Genomic DNA, 23,640 nt, shown 5'->3' with positions numbered 1-23,640 from the left:
AGATGCTCAGAAATAGCCGGTATATCGAAACGGAAGACGAGAAGTAACAGCGACTTGTGGAGGGCCCCGAGTTCGAAAGCTGGAACAGGAGAAAACCCAGGGCGTCTGAGTTGTTGAAGAAAGCGACGACCGGTGAGTCAAACATGAGCCGACGTATTCAAAGCAGTGCTTCAACAAGTCGAAAGCAGCGGGGAGGGGGAAAAGAGCGAAGCGAACTAAGGGGGGTTCTGGTTATCCCTCGTTGCGGAGCGTCACCTAGGAACTAGGAAGAGGCCAACTAGGGATCTGCTCGCTGGAATGGCGTCACAATAGTCGCAGGAGGGACAAAACCGTCGCGCAGGCGGTGGTGGATCGGAGTCGTCTACGAGAGAGATCAGCGACTGCAGACAAGACGGCGTTGGCAGCTCAGGGACGCGACACGTGCAGTGCTTCATCAATGGGGTGGCCCTCGCCAGGGGAAAAGAGAGGGAGGTACGGAGTACGGAAGAAGGGATGGCAAGGGGGGAAGGGAAATAGTAATAGAGATCGTCACTCACCCGTGCTAGCTCGTCGCCAGGGGAGCGATGCAGAACAAAGCAAGGAAAGACTGCGATGCGAGCGAGGCACGAGCCCGAATGAAAGACCAGCAGCTCCAAAGACTATTCAAAGGCACATGCCTGCGCGCGAGGTTGAGAAAACCAACGCGGCTAAACCTACAGTTGAAAGACCAATGGAGGGACAGGTGCCGCCTATAAGGGGGGGGTCAAGCTGCTAGTCGGTTAGTTACTCCGTACTCCGTACTCCGGACCAAGCAATCGTTGATGAGGATTCTGGGATGGAAATAGGGGAGATGGGGGGAGCGTTGGACTGGGGACGGGCTGGTGGGCCCGAATTGGAGACGGGAGACGGAGATGGACATGGGAGACGCAGCGATCGGGGGCCCCGTCCCCTCTTCTTCGCCCATGGCCAAAAGACATGAATGGTGATGATGATGAAGAAATGAAATAAAGGCACATGCATACGCAAGTTGTGAGCGGCAGAGCAGACATGCACGCCCGCACGCTGATGGTGATTCGGCGCCGCTTCGCGCCAGGGAATAAATAACCCTTAACAATGTCCCCTGGTCGGTACGCAACTTACTTATCAAACAGGACGGAGTACTCCGTACCGGCAAGCGGGGACACCCAAGCAAGACTCCGATTGTGATTACTACTGCGTACTCGGGTACATGCCTTCTCCGTAAACAAACAACAGGCACTCAACTCCTTGTCCACAAGGGGACATCGGCTCGAGTGCAATGCTGAGCGAGCCATCCCACGTTTGCCACTGGAGAACACTGAAGCGCTCTAGAAGCTCACCAGTTGCTGAGCCGAGGCTGAGGGGGTGGGCCACTATCAAAACGGCGCAACATGTCTCAAGGTTACCTACCACCTGCCGCTTTGTACCCAAAAGCAGGGCACCTTGGTACCTACCTAGGTACTTAACCTGAGCAAGTACGGAGTAGGTGCTTCAAGCAGATAACTACACATGCATCTCGTTGGTGTTCCAGCTCCAGCATCTCTAAAAAGCCGAAAGTCCAAAATTACTCAAGTATTCTACCCCCTTCTTGACAATCTTAGCATGTACTTCCTGACTACCTACCACGTAAGTTCCTAGGCAAGTACTGAGGCAATTGCTGGTACTTGGCAGCTTCGTTATACCGTTATTGTGCACCCGCCCGTGCATGCCATCCCCATCCCCTCCACATGGACGCCACCGTCCCTTTGTGACGTTGCGCCTGCAAGCCCCCCCGGTCTCACCACCACCCCGTCGAGTCGAAGCGACGCACCGCACCCGATTCCGGAAATTCATAAACAAATCCGCACAGCTCTCATTCGAGCAGCAGATGAGTTCCGATTTAAAAGGCTTATTTCAACTTGCCCGCCATCTCTGCTCTGCCGTCATGTCAATGTCCATTCATGCCCAACTCACACGTGTGCATGTCCGCAACTGGCAAGAAAAGCTGCGGCCTTTTTGCCATGCCCGGTGCCTTTACTTCTCGGACCCCTCATCGGCCTTTCTTGCAGCCTCAGTCGTTTCTGGGGCGTCTTTGCCTGCAGTCGACACCTCGGGGCTGGCATCCTCTGCAATGGCGCTCTCCGTCTCCTCCTCTACGGGCTCGCTCAGCGTAGTCACGACGAATTCTCCCCCCTCGGCAGGTGTAGTGTCATATCCCCGACCGCTGTTGCTGGCAGACACCCCAACCGCCGCCACGGTGCCTTCGGCTATGGCCTGTTTGGTGTCCGATACGATCTTCTCGGCTTCACTGACCCTCGGCGCCGCGCCGCGGTCCGATTCGCCTTCACTCTCAGTGGTACCCACGCCCTGAGCCACCGTAACAGGCTTATCAAAGCGGACAATCATGCATGACAGATTGTCGGTGCTGAATCGGCTCAACGCGTGGTCTACCAGCTGTTTTGACGCAGCGATTGGATCCTGGACGTCCCGGACTAGATCGACGGCGTCCTGGTCGCTACAAACATCCCACAGCTATGAAGAGGTAAATTGCAGTTAGCCAGCTGTAGCCCGCTGCTCCGTCCGGGGACTCTTCACTCACCCCATCACATGCAATTATGATGAATTCGTCAGTGTCGGCTTGTATCACAGTTTCTGTCGTGTATGGATGCCCGGTGACAAGCTCCTTCATATATGCGTCACCTAGTGCACGGGTGACTGCCAGCACGCCATTGACACGATTGTTCAAAATCAGGCCGCCAGCGTTGGCAATCCGCTTGCCCTCATTCTCGTCGCTTCCCTTGTGGTCATATGACAGCCGCAACGCCTTGCCGCCACGACACAAGATGATGCGGGCGTCGCCGACGTTGGCCGTGTATAGAATTCGTTGCCTCGTGGTGGATGGCTTGGGCTTCAGCTGAGCGTCGGCAGATGAGGCAGGAGCTGTACGGCCGCGCGGTGAGTCGGATGGCTTGTCTTTTTCGGACAAGTTTGCCTCGTTTGGTTTGGGTGCCGATTTCGTCACCCCCGCCACGGACCTCTCACAGGAGACGCGATCCTCCCACCGCAACACGGCAATGGCAGCCGTGCAGCCACTATTCTTTAGTGGGAGTTTTTCTAGTTGTGTGTCCACCATGGTGAAGGTCTGGTCTAGTAACTCTGGTATAGCCGCATTTGGATTTTTCCGGATAATGTCCTCTAGAATAAGATGAAGCTTCTTCCCACACCAGTCAGCAGCAAAGGTGCCAGCATGGCCGTCAAAGATGGCGAAGTATCCGTTGTCGGATTCCAACATGTCCTTGCCGGTTCCTTCAGCGTCACTCTTCTCGGACTTGGTCTTGGACGCGGCGTCGCTATTGGGCTGAGGAGTGGCCAAGAAGTTGTACAAGAAGGCGTGGGTGTCCTCCATGGTCCGGCGACATTTTTTGTTCCTGTCTTCCCAAACACCGACTCGGAATGTAGACCTGGGGCCGGGTACGGATTCACCGGCGGAGTTGTTATGCTGTCCCTGGGGAACCGCCAACGCGGGATCTTGCTTACCCAGCTTCTGCAACGGCGTCTGGGCACTCAGATCAGAGTTGCCACGACCGGTCTGGGAGAAGTTCAGGGTATTCTTGGCCGACGCGAGGAGGCTGCTCGCTTTGCTCCCGACACTGCTGCTCCTTCGTTTCTTATCAGTAGGACCGCCAGTGTCATTGCGGCTGGGGGGGCTGCCATTGCCACTTCGCTTCTCTCCGCTTGCAGGCTGGGCGACGGCCGTTTTGACGGGAGCTGGAGGGTTGGGGCTGGGACTTGAGCCGGGCGAAGGAGGCTTTGATTCGGCTTTCGATTCGCTCTCTGTCTTGAATGTTGGAGAGTTGGGACTCCCGCCAAACATTCTATTCAGCAGGCTTCCTCCTTGAGAGGAGAGACTGCGACGCTTGTTGCCTGCCAGCTTTGTGGAGGTGAGGCAAAGACCGTGGACGGGCAGAGGTGAGCCGAGCGGAAACGTGACAAAGACCCGGATGCCGTCAAAAAAACAGTCGCGGGCCGTTGGAGTATTTAACGACGGTAACAAGAGAGGAACGTGTGACGCTTGAGCCCAGGACAATCCTCGTCGGGGCTATGGGGGGGAGGGAAAGCAAGGCTCGAGTCTGGTACTTTGCCGTCGTCGCCGTAGATGGTCACTTGGTCACCCGCAGGTGGGAGCGGCAGCAGCGGGGAGACGGAACTTGGGTAGGAAATGCCGACTGAAAGTGCGGAGAGGCTGTGGTGGCTAGGATGGAAGTTAGAGATGTTGTAAATGCGGTGTGAGGAGGTGGCAGGCGTGGTATGGTAAATACGACAACAGAGTGTGCCGAGGCCTCTAGGTGCCAGATACGAAAAATAAAAAGAAGAAGGCGTCCGGGGGGGGCAGCCGCTGGCACAGGCGAAAGACAGCAGGCAAGCAATCAATGCTCGCAAGCTGCATTCGATTGACGTTGCGCAATCATGTTTGAATGTTTGCTCTCTGGCTGAAACGCCGCGCACAAGATCATTCCACATTGGCACGCAGGCGCGTTTTGGCGATGGGGAGACGAAGATTGGAAAGTTACCGGCGGACCGAAAGGGGAGGAAAGAAAAGGGAAAGACGTGGAATCGCGGCGATGCAAACATACCAGAGTGCCAGGCAGGCACAGCAAGCGTGAACAGCGTCGTCGTGGCGTGACGGTGACGGGGGTTCCACGGCGGTGTCAATGGGTGCCTTGGGTAGCAAGGGTCAACTACGACGCGATGCCAGCGAGGTAACTGGCCGACGGCGTGTCTACCGTAGCCTGAAGGGACGAAGACGTCGTGATATGTATGATGGCGCTTCGCTGGTGACGGCGGTGGCGGTGTCGGTGTCGGTGTCGACGAACTGAGGAGCAGTGGTGAGCGAGGGGTGCGTGGGTGTCGCGAAACACGGTTGGCGTGTGTTTGAACGACGTCTGGGCGCGAGGGCCGGGTCGGGCAGGCTAAGGCTAGGCCAGGTGAATCGGTCGGTCGATTGGGTCGGTCGACTGGATGGGATGCAGGAGAGACGGACGACAGCGCCTGACCTGACCGGTGCCCGGCCTCAAAGTTGAGTGAAATGGCACCGCCAAATGAGGGGTCTTTGTGAGTTGAGCACTTGTTGGTCTTCTGAAGTCGGGTGGCGGACGACGGACGATGGCGGGGTTCTAGGCAACCAGGCCAAGTTGACAGCAGGCTGAAACATTGAAGCTGCATGGGACGGGCGGCCGGCTGGGATATCCGGGATGCCCAACACGCAACGCCCATCCAGCGGTTGATTGTTCTTATTGTCACGGCGGAGTTGCTTATTATTCTTGAGCATTGGGGCGCTCCAGATGTCAGTCGGTCAACTGGTCTCTGTGCGCGTTCCTGTTGGTATCGGTGCTGGCCACTGCGCTTTCAACGTTGCATCCGCGTCTGCATCTGGGATCCGGGCGACGTCACCCCGGGCCAGTTGGCCAAGAAGAGGCTTGGCAACCCATGCGCACTCATCCGTCCGCACCCAAGGACACCTGGAGCCGTCGACAGCGAGAAACCAAGAGATATATATCCAAGCCCGCAAACTGCTCTGCGAGAGTCTACGCTGAGACAGACGGGCCGGCACGCGGCGAAAAGCTTTTCGTCTTTCGTCTTTCTAAAACTCAAAACGCTCGGCGAGGAAAATAAAATGCGAAAATACGTGAACAATTTCGCCCAACCTCTGCCTCACTCCTCGTCCAGAAAAAAAAAAAAAAAAAAGAGGTAGATGCATCGTCAGATGGAGTCTCGCCCGCCACCCACAGTAGTAACCATGCCACTTTACTTCTTCAGGCTATCAAGTCGGGCTTGAAGGTCATCATCAACAGGGTCGCCGCCGCTTCCTCCCCCAACAGCCTGTGCAACTTTGCCTTCCGCAATGGCAGGATTGCCTATTGCCGTCGGCGTCTCCCCAAGCTACCGGGTACGTCAGTCTACGCGGCGAGGGGTAAAAATGCGCTGCGTTGGGAGGGTCCGAACTTACGGATTGGTTGAAGTCAATGCCGATTTCTTCCAAGACTTGTTCGACCACTTCGTCGCCTTCTTCTTCGACACCAACATCCATGGCATCGTCGACGGCGTCGTCCATCATCTCCTGCCTCTGCTCCATGATGTCGTTTTCTCGTTCAAATTCCATGGCGATTCGTTGAAGCTGTGGTAAGTTCATCGATTTATTCATGCTCCCCAAGGCCATGGTTGCTCCCTTCATAGCTTGCATCATTTGCTCGTTCGTTCGGTATGTCTATTTCCAAAAACGGCCCCGTATCAGCAGTCATGTTGTTCCTCCGGGGGGGGAGAAGGGAAAGAAGGGAGGGAAGAAGGGAGGGAAGAAATCCGACCTCTCCTCCCATTGTGTATTATTTGCATCACTCATCGTACCTGAAGTCGTAATGAAATCTTTTGTAATTGGCTACGCATCGAAAAGAACTTCTCGATATACCGCCTCGTGCGGACCAGGTCCTTGGCCTGGATCTTGCAAGCGCCCATCTGCCCGTTCTTGGCGCTGGTCTTGATCTGCTGTATCAGCGTCTTCTCCTGCTTCTCCAGCTTGACGCGCGTTTGGTCGAGCTCTCGGATCGCCTTGTCGAGCATTCGCTGGTTCTTGCGCAGACGCTCAGCCGGCGTCATGCGCTTCCCAAAGGCCCATTCGAGGATCTGTAGGGCGCCTGGTTAGCCACGTATTCTCCTGCTTTGACCTTGTCCGTCGTTGGCGAGCAGCGGGTGTTTGACGCACATTCATGGTTCCCGTTCCCGCAGGGACAAGTCAACTTCAGAGGCTGCCAGCTTGACGCAAAGTAAGAAAAGAAAAGAACAAGGAAAACTCCCGCGAGATGTGTCACGTATACGCCCGGTCGACATGAAGGTTGCCTGGGCGAGATCAAGGAAGGGGAGCACATGTGGTTGTCGCCGCTGTTCCTCCTAGCTTGGTGAGGTGCATTGCGGCGGCAAAGCCAGGGTTGACACGCCCGGCTGGTTTGCTTGGCAGCCGCGGGGGGGTAGGGGGGGGCTTCAAGGTGCTGTGTGGGTGCCACCACCGTGCCACAGTGGGACGAGTTGTCATGGCGCGCTACCCCGTACGTACTTGGGTAAGAATTGCAGCCTTGATTGAGCAATGCAGACGGCATCGAGTCCATGGACCATCCATCCAGCATCAGACGCTGCGACTAGTATTTTGTGTCCTCTACGTGTCTACCTTTGCCGTATTTACTCCGTCCACATTATATCCCGCAATCGCTCTTGTTCCTTCTCGCCACCAAAGATGCCCTCGATTCCCTGCCTAGCCAAGGCGCACACTTGGAAACGGTCCAGATGGAAATGTTTGGCCACGAGTCGGTATTCGTTCGAAAGGGGGCTTCCAAACACGCCTACATCGTCCGTCTTGTTTGCGTAGGCCCTTGTCAGTATCTCCCGAGAACAAATCCATGTACTGCCGGGCTGCCTCTCTGCTTGCAGAAGAACCAACCCCGTACGTAGACATGGAGACGACAACGACAAGACTTACCGCCAGCGAGATCTTGGGGCCCTTGACGTCCTTCCAATGCCCGAAGTGGTGGCCCTCAAACCCCCCGTGAACCATGCCCGCCTGCACATTGCAACTCAGGCAGAGCTCCAAGCACAGTCCCCTCTCTGCAATCAGCTTCCTGGCTTCTTCGTCCTCCCATATTACATGTCCCAGCCGGCGGGGATCCCAGGAGAGCAGCGTGCGGAGCTCGTCGCGCGATGCACTGGCCTCTGCTTCTGCAAAATGGAGCGTGATTGCCAGCCCGGCGCTCGAGGCTCGCTCAAAGACGGGAGTAAACACGGCAACGTCGCCCCCCGGACGCGCAGTGGGATCTCCGCACAAGTCGATGCCGACGACGCCACACCCTTGTGTGTCTCGCAGACGGATTGCGAGGTCAAGGATGGATTCTGCCGTTTGCCTGGAATGGCGGCGATCAATGGACAATATCAGACGAGTGTGCAGCCGGGGGTGTGACGCTTCAAACTCTTCAATCGCAGCGAGAATGGTTGCGATGTAGCCCTCCGCAGACATGGTGGCCGAGGACCGCGGCGTGGTCCGCAGCTCCAGGTACACAACGCCGTCGGCCAGGAAGTCCTGTAGCACGCTGTTTACGGCGTAGCGAACCGACTCCTCGTCCGTGAGGAGATTGTAGATGAAGCTGCTGAAGAGGGGGAAGAAACTGCCGGCTTCTCAGTCAGTTTCACACCACAGCTTGCGAGTCCCGACGAGCCAGACGACCACACCACACACAGCACGCACATTCAAGCCAGGTAACACGACCCGTGTCGGTCGTGTTCCGGCCGTCGTACTGCACGCAGCGCAACATCTTTTGCAATTCGCCATCTGCTCTATCGGCCTGTCCCCATCAATGGTGCTCTGGGCCTTGCCGTGGAGCGTTGGCGAGAAGTCACTCACGTCTGGAGATTGTAGTCATGTTTGCCCTCGGGCATGACCACCTGCGGGTCCTGGAGATCAGTTTGGCCTGCGGCTTTCTTCCTTTTCCATATCTCGTGCGATGTAAGGCGGGATACACTTCCAGTGAGGTGGGCATGTAGCTGTCGTCCAAGATTCAAAGGTCAGCGCCAACCGGGCTGTTGCCACGTCCCTACCTACCTATCTAGGTATTCGTGCAACTTTACCTCAATTTTTGGCAATGACACGTAGTCCATGGCGGAACGAACTCGCGTTTCACGCTCGCTGCTCACACGAGGCGGTTTGCAAGTAATGTCGATAAGTTCGCTGATGCAACTACAGAGAGAGACTCCTTTGCTGTAAACTCCGCCCGGGTCGATGCTACCCTACATCCTTGCAGGCACAAAAGTTCCCAGGCGATCAGGCGAAGCTGTCAAGCTTCATATTCATTCACATTGAACAAGTCAAATAATCAAAGTCTAAGGTCAAGTGAAAAAATACATGCGAACCGGCCCGTGATAGGAGATGAGATGAAAAACAAAAAGTAAAAAAATCACTCCCGCGTGGCTCTCCTCTCCCTGTTTTCATTTCCCGCCCCGATTCGTATTTTTATTGCTAGTCCAGGATTCCTAGTCGTTTCTGTTCCATCAAAAAAAGACGCGAAGCTTCCAGCCTTCGTCACGACAAAGTGTCTATTGTACAGAAAAGGGCGCCATCAACTTTGTCTTATAGAGGTGGCTCGTGGTGATTGTCGCCGGGCGCACATGGCCCAAGAAATTCCGGCATAATCCAATTATAATGCTAATTCTACAGCGACGGCTTAGCGTGGCCGTCGCCAAGGGCGGCCCCGACTTTGTCGGCAGTGTTCTGCTCGGCGCCGGCGGTCAGCAGCTCGCCACCGGTTTGTCGCATGTTGTACTCCTGCTCCATGGCAGTGAGTTGCTGGTCCTCAGCAAAGGACAGAGCGAAGGGTACGCCGAAGAACAGGGCAGAGGTGGTGATAACCCAAGCACCCTTGCCACTGAATGACAGTACGCTCCAAGCCTTGCTAGAGATGGAATTGACACGGCTGGCGATCCAACCTCTCGTTGTCGGGGGGACCATGTCTCGAAGTGCGTATAGGCGTTCTGCAAGGGTTTCGTTCGCGGGGTCATAGTCTGATTCATTGGAGATTTCGGAATCTGGAGCGCTTGTCAGCCAAAAATGCCTCCTCGCCAATCTTGTGGTGGGATACGGGGCAGTCAACGGTAACGAACCGGTGTCAGTGAAGTCGTCGTCATCAACATCAGGGCCAGCCTGAGTGGACTGGAAGTGCTCGTCCTCGACTTCGGTAAGAGTAACCATTTTGGATAACCCTAGAGTTTACAGGCAAGATTGTGCGTCGTCGTGGAAGCTTGAGCACCGTCCGTGTACTGCGAGATGACCCCGTCCGAGGCTGGGGGTGATTATAACGCAAGCAGCGCCTGAAAGATATACAGTGGAAGTAAAATACAATAACACACAGCTGCTGAGAAGGGACCGCGTTGGCAGCTTCGATATGATGCGGGCTGTCTGCTGATGTTTGAGCGATGTGGGCGAGTGGTGGTAGATTAGGAGAAGTGCGTCACGATAGAACTCGGTACTCTAAAATTTTTGGCTCGGAGCTGGCTGCTCATAGCCGACCGACCTAACAGGGGGGGGAGCTCGTCCCATGTTGAAAACGTCGAGGAACCGAGACATCACGTGCTGGGATCCACACTAGAGTTAGGACTCAGGAGACAGCAGACATAAGTTACATACGTGATACGACTGTCAAGGCCAAACTAACCAGACGTTACAGGCGAGCACTTGGTCTATTGTGAAGTTGGTAGTCTCATTTGTGTCGGTCTTTCACCATGGCGCTCAAGTTGCGATAGAGGAAGGCGGCTCTAGTCCTCTGTGCATGTTGTATATTTTGTCCGGCTCATGTTTCACAGACAAATCCTCTGACCTGATTGGCTCTCCACGGCATTTTTAGGCATCGATAAGTTGGTGGGAACTAGACCATTCTTTCGAAAGTGAATGCAATTGAAACGAGATGGACAGATTTGCAATCAACATCATACAAACAGAACTCGAATTCACTAATGTAGCTTCAATGTAAATCCTTTGCAGAGCGGGGAAAAGATGTAGCCAGGAGCCACTTTGATGTGCGGCGAGTATACCGTTTGTCTGTCTTTCGAGACTCATACTTTTAGTGGTTGTATAGAAGCCTCGTTGGTCACAAGGGCCGTGAGCACCACCAGGCCAATGAGGATATGGTATGCAATCTCAATCACGTACTCGCGGCCTGCTTAACCATTAGCCCGGATCACGACTCAAGTCATTGGATATACAAGCAAGGGATTGTCTGTCCAGGTAACAAACTAGCAGCACCGACGGCGTTTCTTACAAGAATTGCGCGCTAGTTCGCGTGGTACTATTGCGCTGCGTTGAGCCAAGGTTGGCGTGGAAGGAGGTCGATGAGGCCTATACTTCACACATGTTGGGGACAGTATTTGCGAAGTCATATCGTCCCACAGTGCGTGTATGCGATCAAAGCCGACGAGCAAGAGTGAACGAACGGGAATCGTGCTATGGAATTGCCAGACGGTCTGCGCATAGTCACGTGGTTTGCAATGCGTCGTCGTTGGGTCCAGGAGGAAAGGGCTCGATCGCCTGGACCAAGGGTGGGTGTATGGATAGTGTAAAACAAAGGCCGACTCTGACCAAGTAAAAGAGCCAAAAAAAAAAAAAGAATAATAAGAAGAAGAAGAAGACCATGAACAAAGAGTACTCGTCGTGGACATGAAAGTACGAGTCGAGTACATTGCAAAAGTCATCAACTACTTCCTGTTGCCCTTGGACCCCACGAGTTGGCATCGTCGGGCACGAATGAGAGACTGGATAATTTCGCATAGCCCAGTTTGGAGCGGCCGAAGCGAGCACGACAGGGCACGTGGCCTCTCCGTGGTGGCAAGACGGAATGAGCACAATGTCGGCGGAGTGTGTTTCTGGAGACTGGATTTGGATTCCCTTGGATGAGTGCGAAGACGGCCTCGTTTGCGGACGCCGAATCACGCACCCTGTGAGCTGTCACCTGCCGGCCGTGAAGGCATCGTGACCACTGACAACGACGTGTCGAGTCGACTTTCACGCGGGAGCATACGGAGGGCGACGCAGGATTGATTGCCGTGGCGTAATTTGGTCCCAAGGTCTCGATGCTGGGCGTCGAGGGCGCAATGGAGCCAATTCGTGGGCGGAATGGCTGGAGGCCATCAAAACGGCATGGCGGCGTGGCCGGTGAGAAATCGGGGTCGTGTTTCTGTGCGCGCTAGACTTTCTTCGACTCGAGAAATCAGAGGGCATAATTATGTGACGGGGGAACAATGCTCACGCGAGGAAATGGCAGCATGGGAGGTGGACGGCGCGCACAATGAGGCGTCTGATGCGGCATGATGGCTGCCTAGGTACCTGCTTGGGTAAGTACTAGCTAGCTATCTGGTACACAGTTGGCAAATTCCAAATGCAAATGCACGACAGAAGAGCAGGACAAACAAGAAAAGGAACGAAACGAAAAGCAAAAAAAGCCATACTTTCTCCCCGACAGCGTGGGTGGCCGGCATGATGAGCGGGAGCCGAGTGCAGAATTCAAAAATCCAGCATGGACTTTCGGAATTCCAAGTATGCGCGGAGTAGTTACTCGCTCAACTTATTTAGTACTCGGTACTCGATACCCCGTGTCCGTACTTCTGCCGCCCGGCCCTGGGATGTTCCTCAGGTTGGCAGGTCATCAATCAATCATTCATCTCTTCTGCACGGCAGCTCTGCAGGTGGCTGGAGACGTTGAATGTCATGACCCCATTTGCCCAGGTGCAATCGACAAGAAGAATGCCGTTCGGGAACCTGCCATTCAATCGACGTTTCACTACAGAGTCGCACATGCACACATACGTGTACTCGTTACGGAGCAGGGGCATGCAATAGCAGTGGAAATGCAACCTCCGAATGCAAGCAACTGTCATTGCCGGAGTCACACAACATGAGCGAGGCCTGAAGTCGCCAAGTCCAAGTCACGACTCGCGCACTCGACGTGGACCAAGGCTCACTCGGTGTTTACTCAGCGTGCAAAAATAGCATCCATCCATCCGTCCGTCCGTCCGTCTGTCGGCATCCCGCCAGAGAAATCCCGGTTTGAGCTGGGGGAGGAGGGCCTCGATCTAGTTCTGAACAGTCATGGCTGGACTCAAAACAATGCACAGGGTTGACAGACAACATTGAAGCCGAGAAGGGCATGTCGCAGCGGCCAGTTGCAAGGATGAGTGAGGCGCTGGGAACGCTATAGTACTAATTATTACTTGAGCATGACAGGGTGCCCACATGTGCAGGCGCCTCTGCGTACTTGCTTGGGTCCAAGCATGTACTTAAGAGGTACTTAAGTACTCAAGCACCTGAAGTGAGGAGCAGTACTCTGTACGCTCAGCACTACTGATCCCAGAGTGCCGCTGTACAGTCAAGTGCACTCGAGCGCCGCTCGCTGGAGGCGGGCAGAAAAGAAAAGCTTGAGTCGGGTCCCCGGGTCTGGTAGGCACTCCGTACCTGAGTACTTCTTGAAATACACCACGACCCTCTGGCCCCACAAGTACTCAAGTAGGTACTCAAGTAGGTGTTCCGTACCTCAAGTACGCAAGGTACACACCTGCACCTATACATGCAGCAACAGCAACACAAGACGAAAATAAAAGAAAGCGCCAAAAACCCTGGCACGCGGTGCATATTTCGCAGCCGCTTAGCCGTTCCGTTCAGCCTTGATGCCCATGTTGGCCGGTTGGCCAGTGGGCTACGTGCGAAACGAAACCTGGTGATGAGGTGCTTGGGGCTCGTCGAATCGACTTGGCCGCTTGTACGTAAGACGTGTCTCCAGGGCCCCAGTAGGGGCATTTTGTTGGTGAGGCATCGTGACCAATGCACAGGGATCATCAATTGATGGCAGATGCATAAAGGCTACGACTACTAGTAGCAAGACACGGACTCTGTTCAAGGGTTTGACTTTTGACTTGTTTACAAAGGGGAAAATTAGGGTGTGGGGGAGGGGGTTGGAAAGAAGAAAAGCTGTGCGTGTGCGTGTGTTTTTTTTTTTTTTTGTTGTCCTCGTGATCAGCGTCGGCGCCGAGTGCGGAAAAGCAACAGTCGCCCCCTTGCCCTTTTCTTGTCAAATTTATTGTAGGGCCGTTTTTTTGCTCTGCATACCGACTTGACGCTACGGAGCAACTAAATGTTGAACTCGGTTGTTGATGCAGTCGACGCTGACGGCACCCCTTGCTTCTCTGCTTGCCTGGCTGTTCTCGGGCAAAGGACATGACTTGATCGATGCCCATGTGGTGGGGCTCAGTCGTCGTCGTCGTCGTCGGGCGAACCGCATTGCCGCGTTGCCGCATTGCCGCATTGCACTCCGTACCGTCTCCGCAAGCACCAGGCGGGTGCCGACTCCTTCTCCAACCTGAGGCCAGTGGCAGGGACGTTCTGCCGATGGCAGCATGTCGCAGTGCAGACTGCAAACCCGGCAAGCACGATTGCCGCCGCCAGAAACAAGGGCATGCGAGCATCAACGTGTACGCTGTGAATCGCCCACAACTTACAAGCTTGTTTGTTCCCGGCGGCGGCGGTCATGTATGTGTGGCAAGAGGTGAGTCTATTCGATAGACCGGGCATCAGATATCACAACAGCGCGACGTGTTCCCCGGGCCGGGCCATGGTGAAATGGCGCAATATCCACAGACGCCGACGGGAATCACTGCATCGAGATGCTCCGTCTTCACACTTCACACGCGTTGGAACAAAGTGACTATCCCCATGTTTTTTAGGTGCAGTGCACCATCACCGCATAACGGAAAAGCCACAGCCTAGTTTTCCCGACTTCGAACCTACAAGACATGTCAAGGGATCATGAGACCAGACAGACCGTCGCGGACTCGCTGATCAAGTGAGCGCCTGCATATCCATCCCTGTGACGTGCGCCCTGAAGATTGCTACAGATTGAAGAGATCAGTGTTGACCATGGTCGACGCTTGTCGGCAACGAACCATATCCGGAGAAGGAGGAGGCGGCGGCGGCGGCGGCGGCGGCGGCGAGGGCGTGCAGGGAGCACCGTTCACCGGCTGCTGGGGGCGTAAGACGGACGACGCACCAGACTTGAGTCCCAGACTCCCAGGTGGCACTGCAGGTGCTCAGGCGGCGTCTTGATAGGCCAGGGCGAGTCGTTCCAGGCGGACCGTGAGCTGCCCAAGTAAAACGGGGGTAATGGAAACGTCAACTGGTAGGGATGGAGAAAGCTGGGAGTAATGAAAACCGGGAATGGCTCCGTCCAGCCGGCGCACGAGGCACCGGCCTGCGCAATCCCCGGGCTCACCATGCGCGGCAGTTGGATTTTTGGACTCTGCCATGGTGTCCAGCTGTGTCACTTTCCACCCTGCGTCGCTGGCCTGCCGCCTGCCGCCTGCCGCCTGGAACCTCGAATGCTTGTCTTGTCTCGACGTCTTGAGCAGCCTGCCAACTGCCTCCGGGCGTGCCGGCCGTCGGTTCTGGCGGACCTGGTTCTGGTCCGGTGTGGCTCCAGTTTCGCCGCGGCGTGTGGACCGTCACCAACCACTTCATCCTCTCCCACGCGCTCCTCGCCCTCCGGCGGGCCGCCGAAGGTGGGCCCCGACCGAATGGCTGCTGCGCCACCACTGCCATTGTCCAGGCGGGTTTGGAGCGCTGCCAATGGACTTGGGGGACGCGGAACGCGGAACGTGGAACGTGGACCAAATAGCCGTCGAATCAAGTCCACATGGAAACCCTGCTCATGCCCAGTTGGCACTGTGCAATAGAATTCGGACGCGCTCACCCGTCGTTTTCTACAAGTGCCGCGTAATGTCGTGCTCGACCGTGCCGACGAGGAACAGTTCAGGAGTGCTACTGCGACGCATGCGCCTCTTCAGCAACCACATCAGGTGCTCCGCAATACCTGTGCGGGCTTTGAACGACTGCCTAGGCACCTGTTCGTGGCCGGTTTCGGTTCCCAACGAGGCAGGTTCAAATGCGAGTGACGAGCGAAAATACGCATCTATGCATGTGCCTTGCCCTGCCGCCAAACGGCGATCCGTCTCCGTTCCCCGCGCCGTCCCTCGCCGCCTCCGACGCCCCGCCGTGTCCCGCCGTCAACGCTCTCGAGAGGTGGCGGCTCTCTTTGTCTCGGAATTGGCCACGGAAGAGAGGGGAGAATTGGGGAACGCTGCAACCCGAAATGCTCGCTTTTTGGTCCTGGACTGGCCGATGGCTGAGACGAGACATGGACTTTGGCGGAACCTCGTCGCCGAATAGAGCGGGAAACAAGGCACACAAGAGGGCGAATTGGCCGCCTCGTAAAATTGACCGTGCACGCCATCTGCAAAAATCTAGTCCCCTAAAAGACGACTCGACTTTGTCTGCTGTGGCATGTAGAGTGACGAGGCCGTCAACTTCCCATACGGTCCATGTGTGTGGCAGATGATCCGTTGCAAAGACGCGACGTGAACCGGTGTCTTCTTGTCTTCACCAGTGATCTAGAACGCCCTCGGCCCCGAGTTGAGTTGCGTGACATATACCTCTGTCGTGACTTATACATTATGGTCAGGACCGGGCTGGGGGCACCTCAATTTGACGGTTAAACATGTCTTGTGTGAATGCCCCGCGAGTGCTGTGTTGATGATCCTCTGTTTGGCTTTGCTTGATTGATGCCGCTTCTTGGGCACGAAATCCTGGCGATGACGAATCGAACAGTCTGGTGCTACCCGTGACAAGCTACATGGCTTGGTTCTACTAGTGTTTTGTGTGCAGTGTGAACGTGTTGAAATCTCGGCAAATAGATGGAAACTTTGAATCAGTTTGACATGCTGTGATATTTACAGGCACAAGTTTTCCAATGCATCAAGGTTGTCACGACCCACGTTGGCATGCATCCCTACTCCGTACAGAGGACGTAGTTGCAGTTTGGACCGGAGGGATGGCGAGCTTGGGGACAGAACGCCACAGCCATCTGGGGCGGCCAAGAATGCGCCAGAGAAATCTCTGATAAGTCTGCTGATGCATCCTGGATTCGCGAGACTGGGCAACGGTCAGCTACTAGTACCCAAGCACTCAAGTACGGGACCATACGAGTGGGGCAAGGGCACCGATCAGGCTTAGCCGTCCCCACGACGTCGCGTAAGGCTCTTCAAAAAGAAGCCCAGCAGAAGCATGGAGAGAAGTCGTCAAGGAAAAAGGTCCCCCAAGCCTCGAATAGCCGTTCCATCGACGCCGGAACGCCAGCACTCGCTTTCACCCCTGGCCAGCACCTGTTGGTTTGCAGCGCTTCCTTACCTGTGTAGGTTCTCCGTGCCTAGGCGTGTAAGTACGCATCTGAAAAACTGGCTGGGTACGAAGGAGTACTTGGTATAATAGACTGTACAACCCGTCGGCGCTGAAGTAACTGTGACCTCATTGACGTGAGCAATGAGTGAGGACGTGCTTGTAATAATACGACTACTAGTCCAGATGCCGCCTCCCTAGACCTTCCCCACTGAGGGGCGTGGGACGGTGGACAAGTCATGCTGGTGCTGGGCCACAATGCCACGGGCCAACAATGTTGGTTCCTGACACCTGAGCGGCCAGGAACCGGCCACCTGGACCACGCCCAACTTCCTGGTAAAGTCTAGTGTCAAATTGGCATGTAGAGATTGGTGACGAGCGCAGGCTGGGGCGGCCGCCGAGCCCCGTCGCCCTTGCTGTCGCTTGAACGTGGCCCCAAGTCGGTTGAGGTCGTGATCACGATCGGGCGTGCTTGACCGACAGTGATGGACGGCGGCGGTTCAGCCGCCAGAGGGCGTGAAGGTTTCCCACGTTACGAGTTGCGGCATCAAGACGGAATTTTTTTTTTTAAAAAAAAAATAAATGAAATTAGTCATTGGTACCCCTCGCCCGCACCTGCGGGGCATTGTCCTTTTGCGACGCCGGGAGACAGGCACGTACTACACCCTTTCTTTGGAGAGATTGTCAGCACGTAGGCTGTCTTCCTGTTAATAACAATTCAATACCTGCTATCAGCAAGACCGAGCGCGAGACGGCCTGTGTTGTGAAATGCGGGGAGCTGGAATTCATCAGCGTTGCGGCTCTTGGCCGTCACAGGAGCGACGAGTCGACGTTGGGTTCCCGAGTACATCAAGCAATACGGGGTACCTAGTCTGTGTGTCACAGTAGTCGCTGGGTCTGAACGAAAACACGAACAAGGCTATGTCTGGTGTCAGTGTCAGCTGCTGACTGGCAACTACCCGGAGAGGGCGGATGTCCAGTCCGATGGCGAGCCGGGGGTGAGCCAGCGGCGCCGTCCTCAGCAAGCGGCCACCCGTGGGATGCTAGCACATGGGTGCGCCGGGGCAACGAGGGTACCTGAAATGCCCGGCAACATTCCCCATGTTGGAACTTGACAACAACACAATCGCTCCATCAATAGAATTTGAAACCTTGCATCTCGAGACCAGCGCCCGTCGCACGGTGCCCACACTCCATCTACTCCTTACATGCACATACCTATAGGCAGGTCTAAGTAAGTACCTACCTACTTGTAGGTACCTCCCTGGACCCGGGCAGGTACTTACTTACGCAACCGGGGGATGGGGAGCAGTCTGGGCCCCTCCTTCCTCCCCGTCGCGCTTTCTCGGCCCACCCCACGAGGGGCGCGGCAGGTACGAGGTGTGTACTTGCCACAGGTTCGCTGATACCGGCTTGGTTGCCGTGCAAAAGCCCAGTCAGCAGATGATGCAAAGATGAGGCCTTGGATTGAGCACGACGCCGCCCTTTCTCGACCTTTGTCGTGGAGCTCTAGCTCCAAATCATACTTAAAGGCGCCGACGCCTGGCGTTTCATGCTTCGGTTTCGCCGTGTGCTGGCTCATGGTGAACATCAGACCTTTGACTCTTTGCCAACTGGCATCAACAAGCTGCCTCGCTGTCTCACATTCTTCCTCCCTGCCAGCCCTACCTACCTGCACGTCATTCTGACTAGGAGGTCTCCCGTTGCCTTTGTCATCTTCAGCTTCCGTTCCAAAGCCAATCAATCACCTCGATTCCTTGCCTGCGCCTCTCTCTGTTTCTGGCCGGGCATCTTCAGTTCAAAAATAGTTGTGAGTCGCGCTGTCCCGATACAAATTCCTTGTTGGGACCACTTGCAACCGGTCCCAGTCGTATCCAGATCCAGACAGTATAGACCCTTGGAAGAGTGTTGAGCCGCTTTGGGGTCGTTCAGCCTTGATTGTCCTCGCGACCTCTAGAAGGGTCCTTGCGCTAGCTAGAATCGCTGTACTAATTTTCCAGGTAGCCGGCCTATCTCGAAGTTGATTGCCTCCTCCATTTCCCGTCAAACGCAACAGCCGCCCCTGAGACTCGCAGGTTTTCGCCTCGACGGAATTTCGCTGCTGTCACGCTCCGGCTCAACATTCGCCCCACCACAAACACTTCACCATCACATCCCGACTTGCATAGCGGCGGTCGTCGAAACAAGCAACTCCCTTCAGGATCATTGTATACAGGTTGCGAACTAGAATTTATAAATCGTCCGGAATAGAGCTATTTTGATTGACCGAATATTCATTTTACGACAGAAGGCGGGAATTCTGAATACATTCAAGGCAAGTTCCGACTGCGCTCTACCTACCTGAAAATCGGCCTCTCCACCCAATGAGTCTCCAGTATGCACAAGATGTTTTCTTGCGACACTTCTTGACTGGATCAAGAGACAATGTTGTCATTGTTTTCAAGCCCTGATTCACTCCATTCATATCATTCTTCGATTTCTTGGCAAGCTGCTAGAGTCCCTCGAGAAGCTGGGTAGATATTGGTGTCGCGCCGTCTGCCCTAGTTTGTTTCAAGCCCTCAATCAAGTAGATGCGTGAAACATACCGGTGGCATAACTACAGCCTGCTAATTTTTCGTCTTGTAGATATTCTGCAGATAACTTGAAGCACGATAAATATACACACAGCTGCAGAACAAAATGGCGGCGTCACTACTCAAGTCCAAGATCTTGGCGGAAGTTCAGTCTGAAGAATCCAGCCGCAAACCTTCTCCCCAACCCACTCACGTCAGCCTCCCATATTCGCCGCTTACAAACGGCAATGGCAATCGGACTCTGCGCTCTGCCACGGTTGGCTATGTCGCTCCGGAGTTCGCTGGGAAGCTCGAGCAGATGAGCTCTGTCAAGAAAATCCTGCAGCAGGCTGGCTTCATCCCAGAAACCCTGATTGATGAACAGATTAAGTGGTTCTATGAGCAGTTGGGCATTGACGATGTTTACTTCCGCATCGAGACCCCAGATGCCATCGCCAACCACATAAGTTCCCTTTACGCTGCCAAGGTGGCAGCTTATTCCCGAGAGGACAAGAAGGAGGAGATTCGCCTGGACATGGAGGCAAATGATCATGCCATCTACATTGACACAAGTGAACCGGGCGAGAGCAACGTTGGTGGACCCAGATACGAGTCTCGCCTTGAGGCCAAGTACCTTGATCACCAGGGAAAGACGAAATACCGTGTAGAGACCTTTCGCTCCCCAGCTGTCATTGGCGCAAGTCCGTCATCAAAAGCGACATTACGATGCTATTTTGTCTACCAGTGTCAGTTCTCTCAAAGCCCCAAGGACACGGATCCCCAGGAGACCAACATAGAACGTATTTCGGATGCTGGCTTCTGGCAAAAGGCCACCGAAAACACCAAGCAGATTTACCAGGAGATTATTGAACTCGCTGTCAACCGAACGGGACCCGTCATCGAGGTCTTTGATATTGAGGACGTCGCCGAGAAGCGACTAGTTGTTGCCTTCCGAACAAGAACCGCTCGCGGCATGTTCTCTGCCCTCAGCGATCTTTACCACTACTACGGCGTGACCAGTTCCAGAAAATACGTGGAGCAGTTCTCGAATGGCATCACCGTGATGAGCATTTATCTCAAGCCGTCATCTCATACTGATGGCTACTTTCCTCCTCTGGACGAGTCTATTCACCAAATCACCAAAGAGATCTCACTTCTGTATTGCTTGCCCCAAAACAAGTTCCACAATCTGTTTGCGATTGGAGCCCTTAGTCTCCAGGAGGCTGTCTATGCTCACTCTGTTTGGGTCTTCGTACAACACTTTTTGAACCGACTTGGTCCCGAATATGCGTCCTTATCCGAAGTGCTGGATATGGACGACCCAGCCCAGGCTGCTCTGCTTTCCAAGTTGAAGCGTCGTCTGCGAACTGAAACTTTCACCCCAGATTACATTCTCGAAATTATTCAGACGTACCCAGAGCTGGTCAGGCTCCTCTATGCATCATTTGCCAACGTCCATCTGGGCGCCAAGAACGAGCAGGTCGCCGTTACACCTGCCGTGGACATTCTTAGTGATGAGAAACTCAAGGACAAGATATCCAAGACGGTTGCGAACGAGCATGATGAGATGGTCATGACTGCCTTCCGCGTTTTCAACAACGCCATCCTCAAGACCAACTACTTCACCCCTACTAAGGTTGCTCTAAGCTTCCGCTTGGATCCTGCTTTCCTGCCCGAGGTGGAGTATCCTCGCCGTCTGTATGGCATGTTCCTTGTGATAGGGGCTGAGTCGCGTGGTTTCCACCTCCGTTTCCGAGATATTTCACGTGGCGGTATCCGTATTGTCAAGTCTAGAAGCAAGGAAGCCTACGCCATCAACGCTCGCAACTTGTTCGATGAGAATTATGGCTTGGCATCAACCCAGCAGCGAAAGAACAAGGATATTCCCGAGGGTGGATCCAAGGGTGTCATTCTTCTCGACCCCAAGCAGCAAGACCGCGCGCAGGAGGCTTTCGAGAAATACATTGATAGTATTCTTGATCTCCTGCTGCCGGCTCAGACGCCGGGCATCAAGAACAAGCTCGTAGATCTCTACGGAAAGGAAGAAATTCTGTTCATGGGCCCTGATGAGAACACGGCCGATCTAGTCAATTGGGCCACCGAGCATGCCAGAGCCCGAGGTGCTCCTTGGTGGAAGTCTTTCTTCACTGGCAAGGCGCAGAAGCTTGGGGGTATTCCTCACGACAAGTATGGCATGACCACACTCTCTGTCCGTGAGTACGTCAAGGGCATCTACAGGAAGCTCGAACTCGATCCTGCTACTGTTCGCAAGATGCAGACTGGTGGTCCGGATGGTGACTTGGGCAGTAACGAGATCCTTCTCGGCAACGAGAAATGGACCGCTATTGTTGACGGCTCTGGTGTCATCGCCGACCCCAATGGCCTCGATCAGGATGAGCTTGTTCGTTTGGCTAAGAAGCGTGCGATGATCAGCGAGTACGACATGACCAAGGTGTCCAAGGACGGCTACCGCGTTCTTTGCGAGGATACCAATATTGCCCTCCCTACGGGCGAAGTCGTCACCAACGGCACCTCCTTCAGAAACACGTACCATCTTCGTGACACAGGAATGACGGATGTTTTCGTTCCCTGCGGTGGTCGACCCGAGTCTATTGACCTCATCTCCGTCAGCAGACTGATCAAGGATGGAAAGTCGACTATCCCATATATTGTGGAGGGTGCCAACCTTTTTATCACGCAGGATGCCAAGCTGAGGCTCGAGGCTGCTGGCTGCATCCTTTATAAGGACGCCTCCGCGAACAAGGGTGGTGTCACTTCTTCCTCACTCGAAGTTCTCGCGTCTCTTTCGTTCGATGATGCGGGTTTCGTCGAGAACATGTGTGTAGACGCCAGGACTGGCCAGGCACCGCAGTTCTATAATGATTATGTCAGTGAAGTGCAGGCCAAGATCCGCGAAAACGCCCGCCTCGAGTTTGAGGCCATCTGGCGCGAACATGAAGCCACCGGCGTGCCTCGCTCTATTCTCTCAGACAAGCTATCCAATGCCATCACTACCCTGGACGAGGAGCTTCAGCAATCTGATTTGTGGAAGAATGGGAAGATCCGTCAAGCAGTTTTGGGCGACGCCTTGCCCAACTTGCTCCTGCAAAAGATTGGCTTGGAGACCATCATTTCTCGCGTACCCGAGACTTACTTGAGAGCCATTTTCGGCAGCTTCTTGGCCAGTCGTTTCGTGTATGAGTTTGGCAGCGAGCCTAGCCAATTCGCCTTCTTTGACTTGTAAGTAAATGCCACTTTCACTGGAAACATGGCATATTGTCTGGAAAAACTTGTTTGCTAATAGCATTGCAGCATGTCGAAGCGTATGGCGCGGCTTACGGGCCATCCAGACGGTGCCGAGCAGGTAAGACGCATGTCTATCAACGGACACGCTGCTTTGTAACGTACCGAACGAATCCTCGGGGTCGATTCACCGCAAGACGCCTATTGGAGACATCTCAGGCCAGAGTGAGGATGAGTGGAATTTGATTTCGGGGGTGTGTTTTATAAGACACAAGAATAATGTACAACGTGGAGATACAAAGTGGCATTGGCAAGGTGCACCATGGGTTTTATCTTTGTTTACAAAAAAAATTATTGCGAGTTTATATGTTTTGAATATTGTTAAGCATCGAGTCTGGGGAATAGCTTGGACAAGATGAACTAGAAGGAGGAAAGGCCAAGTGTAGTGAAGTGAAACAAGACTACGATAGGCCGAGGGACATGGTGGCCATCAGATATACTATAATGTCGATATGTTTATCGGATGTTTCGGACCTACAAGGTTCATGGTGAAGGGATATCGGGAAAGGATGGTGACCTGGGCGGATGCTGTACTCGGATTGCCCGGACTGCCACCGTACTTAAGTAGGTTGAGGCCTCGGAGAATAAGCCACGGGAGATGGCGGGCCAGTGGTGGCACGGTGGACGATGTGGCTGGGTTGGGCTCGAATACGGAGTGCTCCGTACGCCGGTGACAAAGACGGCTGGGCTGGGGGGATTTAAACAATGATGTAGTTATTGTATGCACGTCCTTGGTGCTCTGGACTCTGGAGTGGGTACACAAGTACTTAAGTAGGTGGTAGTACGGAGTAGTAGTAGTAGTAGTAGTACTCCGTAGTCCGGAGTAGTAGGTGCTATGAAGTAAGTATGGTTGCTGGGATGCTGGGATGCCGCTGCATTGCAGCAGCCGGGACGCGGATTGTAAGCGCATGAATGAGTATGGAGCGACATGCACCCCGTACATGCATCGTTTTATTGTGTTATGCACCTCCAGCCACGTGCAGAGCACTGATTAATGCCAGACCTGTA

The 23,640-nt window shown here is 54.5% G+C and overlaps 5 protein-coding genes across 5 annotated transcripts; 2 read left to right on the top strand and 3 right to left on the bottom strand.

Annotated features, from left to right (window-relative positions):
* Positions 1 to 2,010: 2,010 nt before the first annotated feature.
* Positions 2,011 to 3,850, bottom strand: MAM_00182 (Protein phosphatase 2C; the record flags this gene model as incomplete). Its single annotated transcript, XM_040818982.1, has 2 exons — positions 2,011 to 2,508; positions 2,576 to 3,850. The coding sequence occupies 2 exons, from the start codon at positions 3,848 to 3,850 to the stop codon at positions 2,011 to 2,013; spliced, it is 1,773 nt and encodes a 590-aa protein (XP_040682246.1).
* A 1,931-nt stretch (positions 3,851 to 5,781) lies between these two features.
* MAM_00181 (ESCRT-III component) lies at positions 5,782 to 8,670 on the bottom strand (the record flags this gene model as incomplete). The annotated part of the gene is made up of 6 exons (XM_040818981.1): positions 5,782 to 5,916; positions 5,984 to 6,151; positions 6,379 to 6,654; positions 7,502 to 8,180; positions 8,417 to 8,556; positions 8,641 to 8,670. 6 exons carry the CDS (start codon positions 8,668 to 8,670, stop codon positions 5,782 to 5,784), a joined length of 1,428 nt encoding a protein of 475 aa, XP_040682245.1.
* Positions 8,671 to 9,220: 550 nt separating this feature from the next.
* On the bottom strand, positions 9,221 to 9,757 carry MAM_00180 (mitochondrial import receptor subunit tom-22; the record flags this gene model as incomplete). The annotated part of the gene is made up of 2 exons (XM_040818980.1): positions 9,221 to 9,594; positions 9,670 to 9,757. 2 exons carry the CDS (start codon positions 9,755 to 9,757, stop codon positions 9,221 to 9,223), a joined length of 462 nt encoding a protein of 153 aa, XP_040682244.1.
* Positions 9,758 to 14,467: 4,710 nt separating this feature from the next.
* Positions 14,468 to 14,700, top strand: MAM_00179 (uncharacterized protein; the record flags this gene model as incomplete). Its single annotated transcript, XM_040818979.1, has 2 exons — positions 14,468 to 14,579; positions 14,642 to 14,700. 2 exons carry the CDS (start codon positions 14,468 to 14,470, stop codon positions 14,698 to 14,700), a joined length of 171 nt encoding a protein of 56 aa, XP_040682243.1.
* A 4,756-nt stretch (positions 14,701 to 19,456) lies between these two features.
* MAM_00178 (NAD+ dependent glutamate dehydrogenase) lies at positions 19,457 to 22,818 on the top strand (the record flags this gene model as incomplete). Its single annotated transcript, XM_040818978.1, has 3 exons — positions 19,457 to 22,569; positions 22,642 to 22,693; positions 22,792 to 22,818. The coding sequence occupies 3 exons, from the start codon at positions 19,457 to 19,459 to the stop codon at positions 22,816 to 22,818; spliced, it is 3,192 nt and encodes a 1,063-aa protein (XP_040682242.1).
* Positions 22,819 to 23,640: the final 822 nt, after the last annotated feature.

This window comes from Metarhizium album (assembly GCF_000804445.1).
Source record: "Metarhizium album ARSEF 1941 chromosome Unknown scaffold_1, whole genome shotgun sequence".
Classification (NCBI taxonomy): domain Eukaryota; kingdom Fungi; phylum Ascomycota; class Sordariomycetes; order Hypocreales; family Clavicipitaceae; genus Metarhizium; species Metarhizium album.
Note: the sequence above shows the minus strand (reverse complement) of the source record. Positions and strands in the feature narration are given on the sequence as shown.